This window comes from Ovis canadensis, chromosome 11 (genome assembly GCF_042477335.2).
Source record: "Ovis canadensis isolate MfBH-ARS-UI-01 breed Bighorn chromosome 11, ARS-UI_OviCan_v2, whole genome shotgun sequence".
Lineage (NCBI taxonomy): Eukaryota > Metazoa > Chordata > Mammalia > Artiodactyla > Bovidae > Ovis > Ovis canadensis.
This window is the reverse complement of record NC_091255.1, coordinates 53774653-53788379: the sequence shown is the minus strand read 5'-3', so window position 1 is coordinate 53788379 and position 13727 is coordinate 53774653. Positions and strand designations below refer to the sequence as shown.

The 13727-nt window shown below is 54.2% G+C and overlaps 1 protein-coding gene across 1 annotated transcript in view; it reads right to left on the bottom strand.

Moving 5' to 3' along the window:
- The window catches only part of WNT3 (Wnt family member 3), a 53407-nt gene extending 41552 nt beyond the window's left edge, over positions 1 to 11855 (bottom strand). The window contains exon 1 of the mRNA XM_069542534.1: positions 11776 to 11855. Within this exon, the coding sequence (XP_069398635.1) occupies positions 11776 to 11855 (80 nt within the window). The remainder of the gene's footprint in view (positions 1 to 11775) is intronic.
- Between the last annotated feature and the right edge of the window lie 1872 nt (positions 11856 to 13727).

Genomic DNA, 13727 nt, shown 5'->3' with positions numbered 1-13727 from the left:
ATTTATGTTTGCCTTACCTCTTTCCAGAAGGATTTGTGCTTTTTTGTTTTTTGGCACGGAGAATCTTAGTTCCCTTCAACCAAGCATTGAACCCGTGCCTACTGTAGGGGAAACATGGAGTCCTAACCACTCGACTGCCAGGGAAGTCCCTCCAGAAGGATTTGAATTGCCTGACAGCAAATATTCATTCTAACAACAACAAATATTTATTGAGCATCTACTATGAACTTGACCAGCATAGAGAAGGCTGTGATGTGGGAGACAGAGCCTGTCCTCAAGGAGCTTGTAACACAGAACACATGGATTGAGTAACAAAATGAAAAGAGAAAATCAGGATCAAGGTGAAGAAGATGACAAACAGAGGTCACTGCAGGTGCAAGGACTGAGTTCATGTTTGAGTTTTCTGACAGTCAGGACTTAAAGGGAAACATACTTTAACAACAAGGAGAAATCATACTAGTTCCTCAGGGAAAAATCTAGGTGAATATTGAACTGTAAAAGTCAAGTAAAAAAATCATCTGTATCAGAAACATGAACATAAGAATTGGTTTGGGAAAGAAAGAAGATTCTGATTGTTTTCTAGTATGTGTGATGGGATTGGATGCAAAGGAGCATAAGGGATTAAGAAGAATGAGAACTTCTACAGCTGAAAGTAATGTGAGAGGTGAGAGGCCATGACTCTACCTCCTTCCAGTTTAATAGGTGAGAAAACAGAAGCCCAGGAAGCAGTGACTTGCCCAAGGCCACCTCCCTCCACCCGTACCAAAATGGCCACAGGGCCACTTCTGCCAGCTTCGTACATGTAGAAAGCTTGCCAGTGACTTGCACAAGTGCCCGAATAAGAAACCTCCCAGGGACTTCCCTGGTGATCCAGCAGTTAAGAATCTGCCCGCTAATGCAGGGGACATGGGTTCCATAAGAGAAGCCACCTCAATAAGAAGCACCACAATTAGAGAGTAGCCCCCACTCACTACAACTAGAGAAAGCCCAGACTCAACAATGAAGACTCAGTGCAGCCAAAAATAAATAAAATAAAAAAGAAGACTCCCAGAGGTTCAGAAATAGTATTAACAAACCCAAGGCAGCAGCTTTCAAGCTGAAGGTCAAATGTAATCTTGACTGAAAGTCATCCTTTGAGGACCAAGCTAGAATACGAAAAAGTAAATCCTTGCTCCCGGTAGCAATCGCAGAACTCTACTTCTGCATCTGAATGGCAGTGGGAGGGAAAAGCTCTGGCCCCAGCAGAGCTGAGTTCAGAGCCCAGGCTTTAAGACCTGAGTCCTCATCTATAAAATGGACGGAGTTTCGTTCTAACTCATGATGTGTATACAGACACCAGCACATATACAGCATTGCCAAACATACTGACGTGCTCCTTGATGGGCAAACAGGTCACGCCAAGTGAGGTTTTTAAACTAAGACTCAGACACGTAAGCATCATGTGACCTGTTGAGAAATAAAACAGTAATAGGAATTATTTGCAAATGGAGTCAGGATGGAAAAAATTCTCTGGGGAACTGAGACCATGGAGATGAGGCTCACTTCACCCCTGGGACAGCAGCCCACTCTGATGGGGGGCTGCATCCTCTTGGTCGTGCTTTGAACCTTGGAGCTGTTAACCACTTGGGGCCTAAGCTGAGCGACGGGACCCAGGTTCTGCTACCTTTCAAAGTCAGCAGAACAATGTGCCCAGAGCCATGGTCCACACCCAGGGATGAGGTTTTAATTTATTCTGCTCCTTAGGTCTGCTCATGACACTGTCATGATTCACGTGTACAACTGGCACTCTTAGGAACCTCTGTTGCCCACGTGCATTTACTGAGTGTATTACACATAGCATGGAGTTATGTTTTTGTTTACTGACCCCCATTATATGCTCAGCACTGGGGGAGGCAAGCACAAGGTGACGAGAACTCATGTGTAAGACTTCTCTGGTGGTCTAGTGGCTAAGACCATGCGCTCCCAATGCAGGGGGCCTGGGTTCGATCCCCGGTCAGGGAACTAGATCCTAAGAGTTCGCATGCTGCAACTAATGATCCCGCATACTACAAATAAGACCTAGCACATCCCAATAAGTAAATAAATAATAACACATGTGTAGTCTACAATAACACACGTGTAGTGTAGAAGATGCCCATGAGAAAGGGCGCTGGGAATAATAGGGCATAGCTGTCCTGGGGAGTCGATGAGAAGAGAAGGGAGGGATGACATATTCTCTTCTTGTTGGACAGTAGATCTGGAATCTCAGACTCAGAGAGGATTTTGATCTGGGTCTCAAAGGCGCTAGTGGTAAAGAACCCGCCTGCCAATGTAGGAGACGCAGGTTCGATCCCTGGGCTGGGAATATCCCCTGGCGAAGGAAACGGCAACCCACTCCCATATTCTTGCCTGGAGAATTTAATGGACAGTGGAGCCTGACGCGCTCTAGTCCATGGGGGTTGCAGAGTCAGACATGACTAAACTGACTTAGCAAGCACGCACTCAAAGGCCAAATGGAATTTGAGCAGCTGAGTGTGGGGAGAGGAGATAGCAAAGTGTTTCCATGAACACGCACAGAGGGACTCCTGGGGGCTTATGAAAGGTACACCTGACGTGGTGGTGCCTTTGTGCCCACAAAAGTGCAGAGACATGGGAGGTTTTAGAGCAGGGGAGGGACAGCCTCAGAGAGCCAGGTTAGGGGCACTTCCCTCGTGGTCCGGGATAAGAATGCATCTTCCTATGCAGAGGACACAGGTTTGATCCCTGGTCGGGGAACTAGGATTTCATGTGTTGCGTGGTGCAGCCAAAGAAATAAAGAAAGAAAGCCAGCCAGGTTAGGAAGATACGTGGTGAGGAGCTGGACAGGATGTGAGATGCTGGCTCGCCCCCGCCGCCATAGTCCCTATTTGCATTCCTAATGGGCCCTGCGCGGAGATTGGCTTTCCTCGCTGGCCCAGCTGGCTCTGGCAGATAAGTGGGACTCTGTGCCCAGGGGCAGGGCGCTTGGTCCTGTTGCTCCCATCCCCCTCACATACATACATACACAGACACACACACACCACACACACCACACACCACACACACACACACACACACACACACACAGGTCCTTCCTGTTTTTCCAGCCTAGCTGGAGTGAATTGTCTCCCATGTGCTAGTCTCCATCCAGGTGAGGAGGATTTCCTGATGACCACAGGCCTCAGAAGAGCCCTCTGGCTCTTGGTCCTTTTCCCTTCCCCTCTCCTCGCCTCTCTTCCCACCTTCCACCACCATGTCCCTTCTGAGGAATCCCATGCCTGGCTGACCTCAGGTCAGGTCTGCAATCTCTGCACTAGTTTGGGAGAACCTGGGCATTCTCTGTGGCCACTTGACCTCCAACCTCTGCTCCCTCCCCTCGGTGCTTCCCACTGAACCTTAAGACCACCACAAGAAGGGGCTGAGAACCCCCCCTGTCTGGGTTCCATTCCTTCCTCCTCTGCTGGAAATACCAAATCTCTAAGCTCAAAGACTCAGAGACTCCTGGTGGGTCCATCATCAGCACTCTTTGACCAGGGACTGTATCCTTACTCCTCTTCTCTTGTAGGACTAGCGATGATAGGTTTTCTGCTTCTCAAGGACTTTTGTAAAAATCCTTCCTTCTGAAGCTCTTAACAGCCCTGCAGGTGGGCAGGGCAAAGGGCTTCCTTATCATCGCCCATTTTGCAGATGAGAAAACCGAGGCCTGGGGGAGGTTAGAGACTCATGTGTGATCTCACAGCTGTTTGAGTGTAAAGTTTTGTGCTCAACACTCCCCACCCTGCCCTGAGGTCACCTCTCAATGACACCATCCGCTCAACCAGATACAGATAGTCCAAATAGCTAGCAGTCCAAGGCCAGCAGCATGTCCAGCTGGGGCCCAGAACAGCAGAGGGATTTGCATAATGTCACACCACAACCAGTGGCAGAACCAGCTCTCAGGTCCCCTAACTCCCTGCCCAGAAACCTCCCACCACCCCACACTGCCCCATCTTGTCTCCCAACATACTTCCCCTAGATGTATGGGTGTGCCTGACATTGCTGGAATTTACTCCACACACATAATGAGGCCATTTTGAGAAGGGCCGCCTCAGGGGGAACCAGAGAGCTGTCTAGTGTCCCCATCCTGACCCCTGCCAACTCCTCCCGGCTGTGCAAGGCAAGTTGCAAACAGATAAACAGAGTCCATCAGCCCGCGCTCCCCTACCCCCTGCCCCCGACACACCTTGCTAGCCTCAAGAACGAGAGGGAGAGGCAGAGTTTGGGGTTTCAAAGCTGTGAAGAAGGCTGCATGGGAATTAAGTAGTGGAGAGGTGTCGCAGACTGGTTGCCGCACGGGTCAGCGTTCATAGAAAGAGTCCAGACGTCACCACAGCCAGTAACCGACCAAATGAGAGGCTGCTTGTCTACAGCACTGAAGTGATTTTAACTTTAGCAGCTGAATTATTTGAGCAAACTCCGGGAGATAGTGAAGGACAGGGAAGCCTGGCGTGCTGTGGTTCATGGGGTCGCAAAGAGTCGGACATGACTGAGCAACTGAACAAGTTGAATTGTAGTGACTCCCTAAGATATCAGTTTAATGTGAGGATAGGAAAGTTTCTCTCCCTCCAACACAAGGCTGACCCGGCCTGGAGAACCTTCTGGATCTAAGGCAACCGCTGTGCCACGTACCACAGGTTGCCTGATAGCAAAGAAGTGGGTCTCGACCTCTGAGTACAGAGCCAGGTCCCCAGCTTCCCAGCCCACGACCCACTGAGAGTCAAGCAACGGAAAAGGAGTTAAGGTGAAGGAAGAACCCAGAAGCGGCCGTAGGATAGACCCCTGGAGGGAAAGCAGAGGGTTGCGGCCTCAGGAAGATTCTAGAAGCCCTCTGCTCAGGTGGGTTAGCTATATTCAGCTGCCCAGGAGCTGAGAGGAGACCAAGTGATCTTCCCGAGGCAGTCCCGCTTCCCAGCCCCCTCTGCATCCCAGACCCCCCTGCAGGAGTCCCGGGAGATGGGACTCTTCCCTTTTCCTCCACCCCTCCTCTCTCAGGAACTCTTCCTGCTCCCTGTCCTAGTCTCCCACTGAGAACAGGGAATTCCCTCTCCAGCAACAGGAGCCACAGGGACAAGACCTGGAGGGGGAGGGGGTGGGAGGCGCTCCCCTGCTGCTGCCCCCCTCGTACCTCCACCCCCCAAAGAATGTAATTAAGCAGCAGGCCTCTGCCAGGAGCCAAGCTTTCTGCCTTCCGTCTATAAATCACCTTCTGAATCATCTCTCAGCTCCTGGAGGAGTAACTGCTCCTCAGGCTGCTCCAGGCAGCCCCAGTGCCACTCCCCCCACACCCACCCTCGCCAGCCCGGGAACCTGCCTCCCCCACCCCTCCCTGGTCCAGCCCAAGGTGGCTCCAGGTCGCAGCTGGAAGCGGCAGTGGCTCAGGAGTCCAGCGAACTGTGGGACGGGAGGAGGAGGGTTAGGGGAAAACACACTGCCCTCTCTGCCCCCTCTTCCCTGGGCAGGCAAACAGCAGAGCCTAGGTTAGCCTAGCCTAGCTTCCTCAGGTTAAGTATAGAGCCTCAGGCTCCTGGTCTCCAGTACCAAGTTAAAGGGACAAGTTGGCTCTGAGGATAAAGAGAAAACAGGCTCAGATGGTAAAGAATCTGCCGGCAATGGAGGAGACCCGGGTTTGATCCCTGGGTTGGGAAGATCTCCTGGAAAAGGGAATGGCAACCCACTCCAGTATTCTTGCCTGAAGAATTCCAGGGACAGAGGAGCCTGGTGGGCTGCAGTCCATGGGGTGGCAAACAGTTGGACACGAATGAGTGAGTAACACACAAATACACACACAGGTAGGGTCAACCTGGGAAAACTTCTTGGGAGAGGCAAGTTTCGATCTAGGACTTAAAGGGATCAAAAGAGCTTGCAGACGAGGGTAAAACTAACATGCAGTTAGCCACTTCAAGTATGCTAGGCATTATAAAGAGAGCTCTACCTGCATTCACTTATTCAATCTTCACAACAGCCCTATGAGGTAGGAACAGTCACTGTTCTCATTTTACAGATGGGGAAACTGAGGCTCGGAGAGGTGAACTTGCTGTAGGTCATCCACTACTACAGGAATGTGAATGCAGGCAGTCAGGCTCCAAGAGGAATGTGAGTGTCCAGGGAAAATGAGGTTTGGAGGTGTAAGCAGGTGGACTTGGCAGCTTTGGGAGTTAGGTCAGATGGGGCTGCAGAACGAAAGGGCTGGGCTGCCTACGGGAGGCTCTGTCTGCACGGGTGGCCAGGAGGGGTGGGGGAGGCAGGCTCCCAGGGGAGTGCACTGGGGCCACCTGGAGCTCCCTGCTTCACAGCCGTGAATCAGGTTCCTGTCATAGCCCTGCAGGCTCCAAGAGGCAGAAGAGATCCCTCAGGCTGCTTAAGAAAAATGAAGCCTAGAGGGAGACACAGAGAAGGAAAGGGACTCATCCGAGGTCACACAGCCTGTCAGCGGTAAACTCTGCCCTCAGACTTAGTCTGTGCACTCAAGCTCTGCTCACTTCCAGACACACAGTAATGTGAATAGGGAGGTGTAGCATCAGGGTGGTACTAACCTTTCAGGAAGGAATTGGGCTCAGCAGCTTCCCTAATTAGGAATAGGGAGTAGAGAATGTCCTTTCCCTCCCTGGTGGCTTTACCAGGATTCTGTGGCTCATGGCAGGATGAGTGGAAAAGGCCAGAAGGCCAGATGCCCCTCAACCTCTGGGCTGACCACATTCTGAGACCAGACAAGTCTTCCTTTTCCCTCACGCTCCCTGGAAGTGTCTGTTAGCTATATCCTCCTCTGAGAAGAGCTGCCTTTCCTGCCCCAACCCCAGGCTCCTTGTCTCCTGCCCAGACTCAGGAGAGATCTATTCAGAGTCTAGAGAGAACCTCCAGGTCAGAGCTCCCTTCCCCTACCTCGCATCCATAACACCTCTGCCTGAGCGCCACCCATGTTTATTAGCATTAAGTTCTGTAGTGGGCAGGATGGGAGATGCTTGCTTGGCCAAGCCTGTTCTTTGGGGATTTTCACCTAGAGCCCTCGCTGTCCACCTCAGTTTCTGAACCAGCGATTGAGCAAGCACCCCAAAGCCAGACAGTGTGAGTGGTGGCAGATTCTAGCTGGGTTCGCCACTGGGAAAGCTGCAGGGAGGGAGGGAGCATGCCCGCTAGAGAACTTGGCACCTCAGTCCAGCTCCTGCCTCTTTTGACCTCCATCCAAAGTTCTTCCCACCAGGCAAGTGTTCCAGATCCTTCCCAAATGAGAGGCCCTCAGATACCTGGGGTGAGGGTGATGCTCAGGGCCCAGATGCACCCATCACTCACCTCTTGGCCCCACAGATATTGACAAAATACTCTGAAATTCTGGGAGAACTTTCCCTGACTGCTACCCCTCCCCCATACCTACCCCCATATATTAAAAAAGGTTCTTCGGAGAACATAACTCAGCTCCATTCTCCTGTTTGTGCAGTGCAGTGCTCAGTCGTGGCCGACCCTCTGCAACCCCATGGACTGAAGCCCACCAGTCTCCTCTGTCCGTGGAATTTTCCAGGCGAGAATCCTGTGGTGGGTTGCCATTTCCTACTCCAGCATTATAATAATATTTGACCTGAGTTTTGCAATTGTTGCCGCTTCAATGGTTGTTGGCCTTTTTTCTTTATTTTTTCGAGCAAAATGTGGGCCATCAGAAGACAAACAGATCAACAACCACTTTTGCTCCCTTCCGACAGCAAGCCCCGCCCACAGTGGGGGTGGGGTGGGCAGGAGGGTGGTGAACTCACTTCCAAGAGACCCGGATTAATTTCCCACCACCTCCCCCAAGGGTAAGGCCTGCCCTGGAAGGGAGACCACCCGGTTACAGCCTGGCCATCCGATCTGGTATCTGCCCATCTGTCTGTCTGTGCGTCTGTCTGTGGGATCAACAGCCTCCAGCCAGCTCAGCTCCTCGCCAGCCCCAGCCCCAGCCAGCTGTAATTCCTGCCTGTTACAAGTGTTAACACCTGGCCCGGGGCCTTCCTCCCCCGCAGTCTCCAGGTGCCTCTCTGAGCCCCGCCCACTGACCCCCACAGGGTTTGACTGAACATGTTCACAAGCCTCTGAAAGGCGGGTGGAGGTGGGAGTGGGTGGGGGAGGTAGCAGGACATCTGACAGATGGGGAAACTGAGGTAGGGCTTAGGGCAAGTGCTCGAAAGAGGAAATGGCTCCCAGGATGGTGGAGAGAGCTCAGCTGTTCTTATTTTCCAGATCTCTGCCCTCGACTTCTGCTGAACATTTTCACCCAAGCTGGGAAGCAGAGGTAGGCTAGTGATTCCTGTGTGAGGAAACAGAGGCCCAGAGGGTTGTGTCCCACAGAGGTGGTTCCCGACCCCCAGCATAGGCCCCTTCCATCAGGGCCTCAGCCTCTGGAATGCAGCAGGCACAAGGCTGGGCTCTAATAAGACTGTTCATTTTTTCCCCCAAGAAGGAGAAGAAAGACAAGTTCCTCCACCAGGCGCTAACTGGGACTGACAAGAAGAATTACAGAAATCAGTGCCGCCGCCACTGCTTCCTGTCCCAACTCTTCCACTACCTGGCTGCAAGGCCCTGGAACATCTCTTCCTTTCATGATCCTCTATCTGATGCCCCTCCTTGTTGCCCGGCCTTCTGGTCTACCTTCTGGAGGCTTGGGCCTGAACAGTGAGGAACACTGCGGGTGGGGTGCTATCCTTGATGGGTGGCACAGACAGAAATCCCAGCTGAAGTTTCCCTTTAAAGTCCCTCCTAGGGAATGTGTGAGCTGGGTGGGCTGAAGAGGGCAGGCTGTGATGGGCTAGAGAACTGGAATCTGGCTGCCCTGGGGGCAGAGTAGAAACAGGAATCTGAGGCCTGTCTACTCTACTGTCCCTGTCCCAGCCTCGGCCCCCTGCTCCGGCCCTGAGAACATGACACGCTCTGCCCTAGCTCCAAGACCAAAGACAAACGGCGTAAGAAGGGAGGGCTGGTGACACAGTCCTCGGGCAGACAGGATGAGCTTGTGCCAAGCAAGGCTCTGCACCTCCCTTTGCCCATGCTGCCCAGCCCCAGATCCCAAGTCCCTGAGCCCCTTTCAGCCTCCTCACTAAACCCTTGTCTCCTGCAGGACTATCCCTGCAGGACCATGGATGCCCACCAAGCCCCCAAGCTTAGAATGTCATTCACACTTACAGGTCATATGACTGCAAACATATCCACAGGTCATACCCCTGCAAACCTACCCATAACCACGGGCCCAACCATAGTCACTGCCACCTGAGGACAGCGTCACGGGCAGACCTGGACACAGCCCTCACACTCATACTCACAATCAGGTCATGGCCACGAGCACTGATATCCATGCACAAAGACATCTGTGGAGCTTTCCCCTTACACGGTCATGAAGGCATGTGCACACATGCACACACACATGCATGCACACACACACACAACACTCACATGCCCAGTCATGAATACAGTCATGCAGTGTCATCAGCAGACACCGGTGCTGACCTCTACACGGGCACAGATACTTCAAGACTTTCTCTTTCACACACACACTTCACAGAATCAGCCGCTTGCCAACACTTGCATGCAAAGACATAGTACACCCTGGGCTATGGATTCCCCCAGGCACATTTCACACAAGTTCACATCCACAGTCTCCCATTTGCAGGCACGGATGCTCCTTCAAACGGAGGGACGCTAGTGTACAGATGACACTCCTTAGGGTCATAGACCTAAACACACATACTCACACACACACACCTCTCTGCCCAGACAAAGCAACACCTCTGTCCCCATCCCCAACCCCAAATAAGCCATGTGTCCAGCAATTATGTTAGGGCCAATGTCCTGGCTTTCCAGGTTTTTCCAGCATCTTCCTATTGGGTGGTCCCCATCTGAACGATCCCCAATACACCACTACACAGCAGACCCCCACCACTCCCTACCAGCACTGCCCCCCAAAAGTGCTCTTGTCCAGCTCATAGGAGAGGGGAACCTGGTCTTTCCCCCTTGGTTTCTGCAGCCTATCAGTCTCCAAGCCTTCTCTTTCCACCTTCCCCACCAACCCCGAGGTCCCTGGGAAAGCAGAGAACAGCATCCCCTTGGCCAGAGGATCGGAAAAGGGTCGGGAAGGGCCAGTAAGGCAGGACTGGTTTCTGCAGCAGCCTTCCCCTCAACCAGCAAAGCCCCCAACCTGGAATTCCTGGCTGCCCCCACCACCCTGGGGACTTCTTTATGTTCAGGAGGCCTCGGGCCAGCCCACCAAGATGGGAAGGACTGGCTGGGCAGAAGAAAGATTTCCCCTTGGGTGTCTGTCCTGGGAGCTACTCTCAGCAGCCCCCTTGGCCATGCCCTGCTCCTACTCCCATCCTGCCGTCCTGAACACCCAGACACAAATGCTGCCACCCCAAACAGCTGGAGACAGGTTCAGGGTGTGACCCCCAAATCTCCTGGCTCTGCTCCTCTTATCCCAGGCTGGGCAGGGGGTGGTTAAGAAGGGAAAAGGGGACATGCTGGTAGCACGCCTCTCTGACTTTCATCCTGGGGTCACAGACCCTCTGCTCACTCACAGATCCCAAATTCTTCCTCCTCACCTTCCACCCCACCCCACCCCCCCACCCCCGGCCGAGGCTCTCCTACATCCAGGAGGGGAAGATTCTTTAATTAAAGTTTTCCGGAATGCAGGGGGCTGGAGACTGAGGAGAGGCGGGGTGTAATTTAGAGAGCTGGTTTCAGTGTGTCTTTCCCCTCTGGCCTCTGGGACCTGCTGGTAGCGATGAGGCCGCTTGGAAAACAAGGGGACTCTCTGGAACTGGGGCTCCCAAAGGGCTGTTTATTCCATGGCCAGTTCCCCCATACAGGCACAACCCCCACCCCCAAACACCGCGCCTGGTTTCCCAGCCTTATTTACTAAAAATGTCTTTTGTATCCGCATTTCTCAGGGACTGAATCCTCCTCTCCCTCTCTCCCTTTCTCTTCGGTCCTTGGTTTTTCCAAAAGGAACGAATTTGACATGGAGAATTGGGCTTTTGGTCAAAGAACAAACCCACCCCCCTCCCAAACAACTACATTTTCAAGGAGCCCCGCTTTTGCCAGGATGGACAAGCAAGAAATGAATTAAATCCGAATTCAATGGCATCTCGGATCAGCACATACCATATTCACTTCTGAGGCTCAAGATTAATCTAGAGCAGAGTGGGGAGAATCTGATGAAATCCACCCCCCGCCATTACCCTGCCCCGGGGATCCCTGAAGCCATTGGGGTCTAAAATATGAAGGCACAGGGGGGGTTATTGTGGGGAAATCTCTTGATGGAGGCGCCGGAGGAGATGGGGGTGGCAACGAAGGAACAGGATGATTTTGCCCATGAAGACCCCAAAATGGAGAAGAGGAGTGGCTGCGCCCCAGGGACCTCGCTGGATTTCCAGAAACCCAACTGCAAGCAAATGGAGGGTCTTCAGGGGGCCCCCAGATTGGGACGGGTTGAGGGTTAGGATCTAAGAATAAGAGACCTTCTGAGATGGGGAAAGTCCTCAAGCCTCTGCAGCGACTAGCAAGGAAAATGGTGCTTATCAGAGAAGCCAGGAGTTGGATTCTAAAGGCGACACCAGCAGAAAATCCGGGGGTGGGAGGGGGGGCGGTGGGCGAGTGTGGAGCTGGAGGGAGGTAAGAAGAAAGGAGCCCCAGCCCTGCCGCAGCCCACCCCCGGCTGGCGCCCCCCCACCTCCCTGGGGCTCCGTGGAGAAATCGGGCCCCGGGCAGATAAGAGGCGAGTCTTACCACCAAATTGGGTAGCCGGCGAGGACCCTGGTGCCACCGAGCAGGAGGCCGAGGAGCAGCCGGAGCAGGTGGGGCTCCATTAGAAGCGGCGCCGAGGAGGAAGTTTGCCCGCGACCATGAAGAGGGGGAGAGACGCCCCCAATAGTTGGAACAAAGTCCACTTGAGATTGGAAATGACTTTCGGGCTTGTCAGAAGCGCACCTCCACCCGCAGCTGCCCCCTTCCCGAGCCCAGCGCGGAGCAGCCGGGTTTGAGGATGTCAGCGAGCAGCCAATCAGAGCCCGCGGCCTAAGGTAAGAGATGAGTCTGTAGTTCAGCCTGTCAATCACGCGCCCCTCCCGCCCGGCCCACGAGTCTGGCTCGGGGAAGGGCATCGCCCAGCAAACTTGGGCAAAGCCCGCGCCCCGAACCTAGTGGGAACTTGAGGGGGGACACGGCACCTCGGACCCTCCGCCGGCCAGAACCGCCGCGGCCCCCCGCCAGCCAGGTTTAGGGAGCCGGGGCTGTGACTGGGTGTTGACGTGGAGCCGAGTTGGCGTGGGTATTGACGGGTGGCTCCTTTTCTCTCCGGAGACCGTGACCTCTTGGGACTTGGGCCCGTGAGGAATCGAGAGTAGAAAGCACAAGGATGTTTCCAGAAGCTTCGCTCGGGCAGGACAGGATCCAAGGGTCTCAGAGGGGGTTGGGAAATGCTACCCCTCCCAGCCTCCCGAGCCCGCGAGCGGGCCGGGCCCCTCGACCCGGCCGCGGGAGGTGGCTTCCCGTGTCTTCAAGAAGCGAGCGGAAAGGTCCGCGAAGGCTCGCAGGTCTGGCTGCGGGCGGCGCCGGGGGACCGAGCCGAGTGTCATTTGAGTCTTTTGTCAGGGATCAGATCGGTATCGGGACCTCCTGCTGCCTTTGCATTTCCTGCAACTGACACCAGCGGCCAGTTGCATTTCCTGCGCTCGGAGCCGTGTCACTTTCTCCTCCTTGAGGGGTTCAGGCCTGGCCTCAAGCTCAGGTCAGAAGGACACCCGCAGTCCCATTTGAGTCTTCTGGATGAACCGTTTACCGGGCGTGAAAGGCAGTAGCCCCACCAGGGAAGCCGCTGGGGTCCTCAGGGGACCTTGCTGCCAAGATACCCCTGCCCTGCCCACCTCTCCTGCTTGAGGTTCTTAGCTGCAACCTGGGACTTAGTGATAATGCCCCCTTTCCCTGTGCGCACACCAAAGGTATCTAAATACCCCACCCCTGGCCATAAGAAAAGTCTTTCCAAGGCCTCCCTGGGTTCTTTCTCTCCTCTCCTTCCCGAGTCAAGGAATTAGGTCTGCCTTGAGCAGTGCTGAGATTGAAGCCGGATTTGGGGGCCCTTGACCCCTATCACCTGGATGCTTGCCCCCCAACCCTGCTCTCAGGCCACTCAAGGCCCCTAAAGGCACTCTGGGTGGGGGCAGGAGCGGGGCTGAAGCATCTCTGGGCCTGGGACAAAGACAATGAGGCCAATAAGAGGGGTTGAGGACAGTGACTCCTGGAACTGCATCAGGAAGCTGACCCCCAGCACTGGGAGGCTGGGAAAGGCAGAGTCTCCACAGGGTGGGGGCTTGGCTGGAGGAAGTCTGAGCCAGGGGGCCAGACATTCCTGGCCTTTGATCTGGGCCACCCATGCCTATAGCTTGAACCCACTGCCCCTGCCCATCCTGAGAGCCCTCAGCGCACAAGGCTGTGATGGGCGCGGGGAGCTTGGAAAACTGGCCCGAGGGCATCAAGGGTCGGGAGAGCCGCCTGGGCTTGTCACGGCTTCTGGCGCGTTCCTAGCCCGGTGCTGGAGTGGAGGGCGGGGGGGTTGTTGCTGGGGGGGGCGGTGTGCTGGTTGGAGATGAAAGAGAGGAGGGGAGGAAAGGGGAGAATAGGGAAAGACAGAGTAGTGAAAATAGAGAGCGCATCAGAGAGGGCCTGAGAGAGAAAGAGCAAAG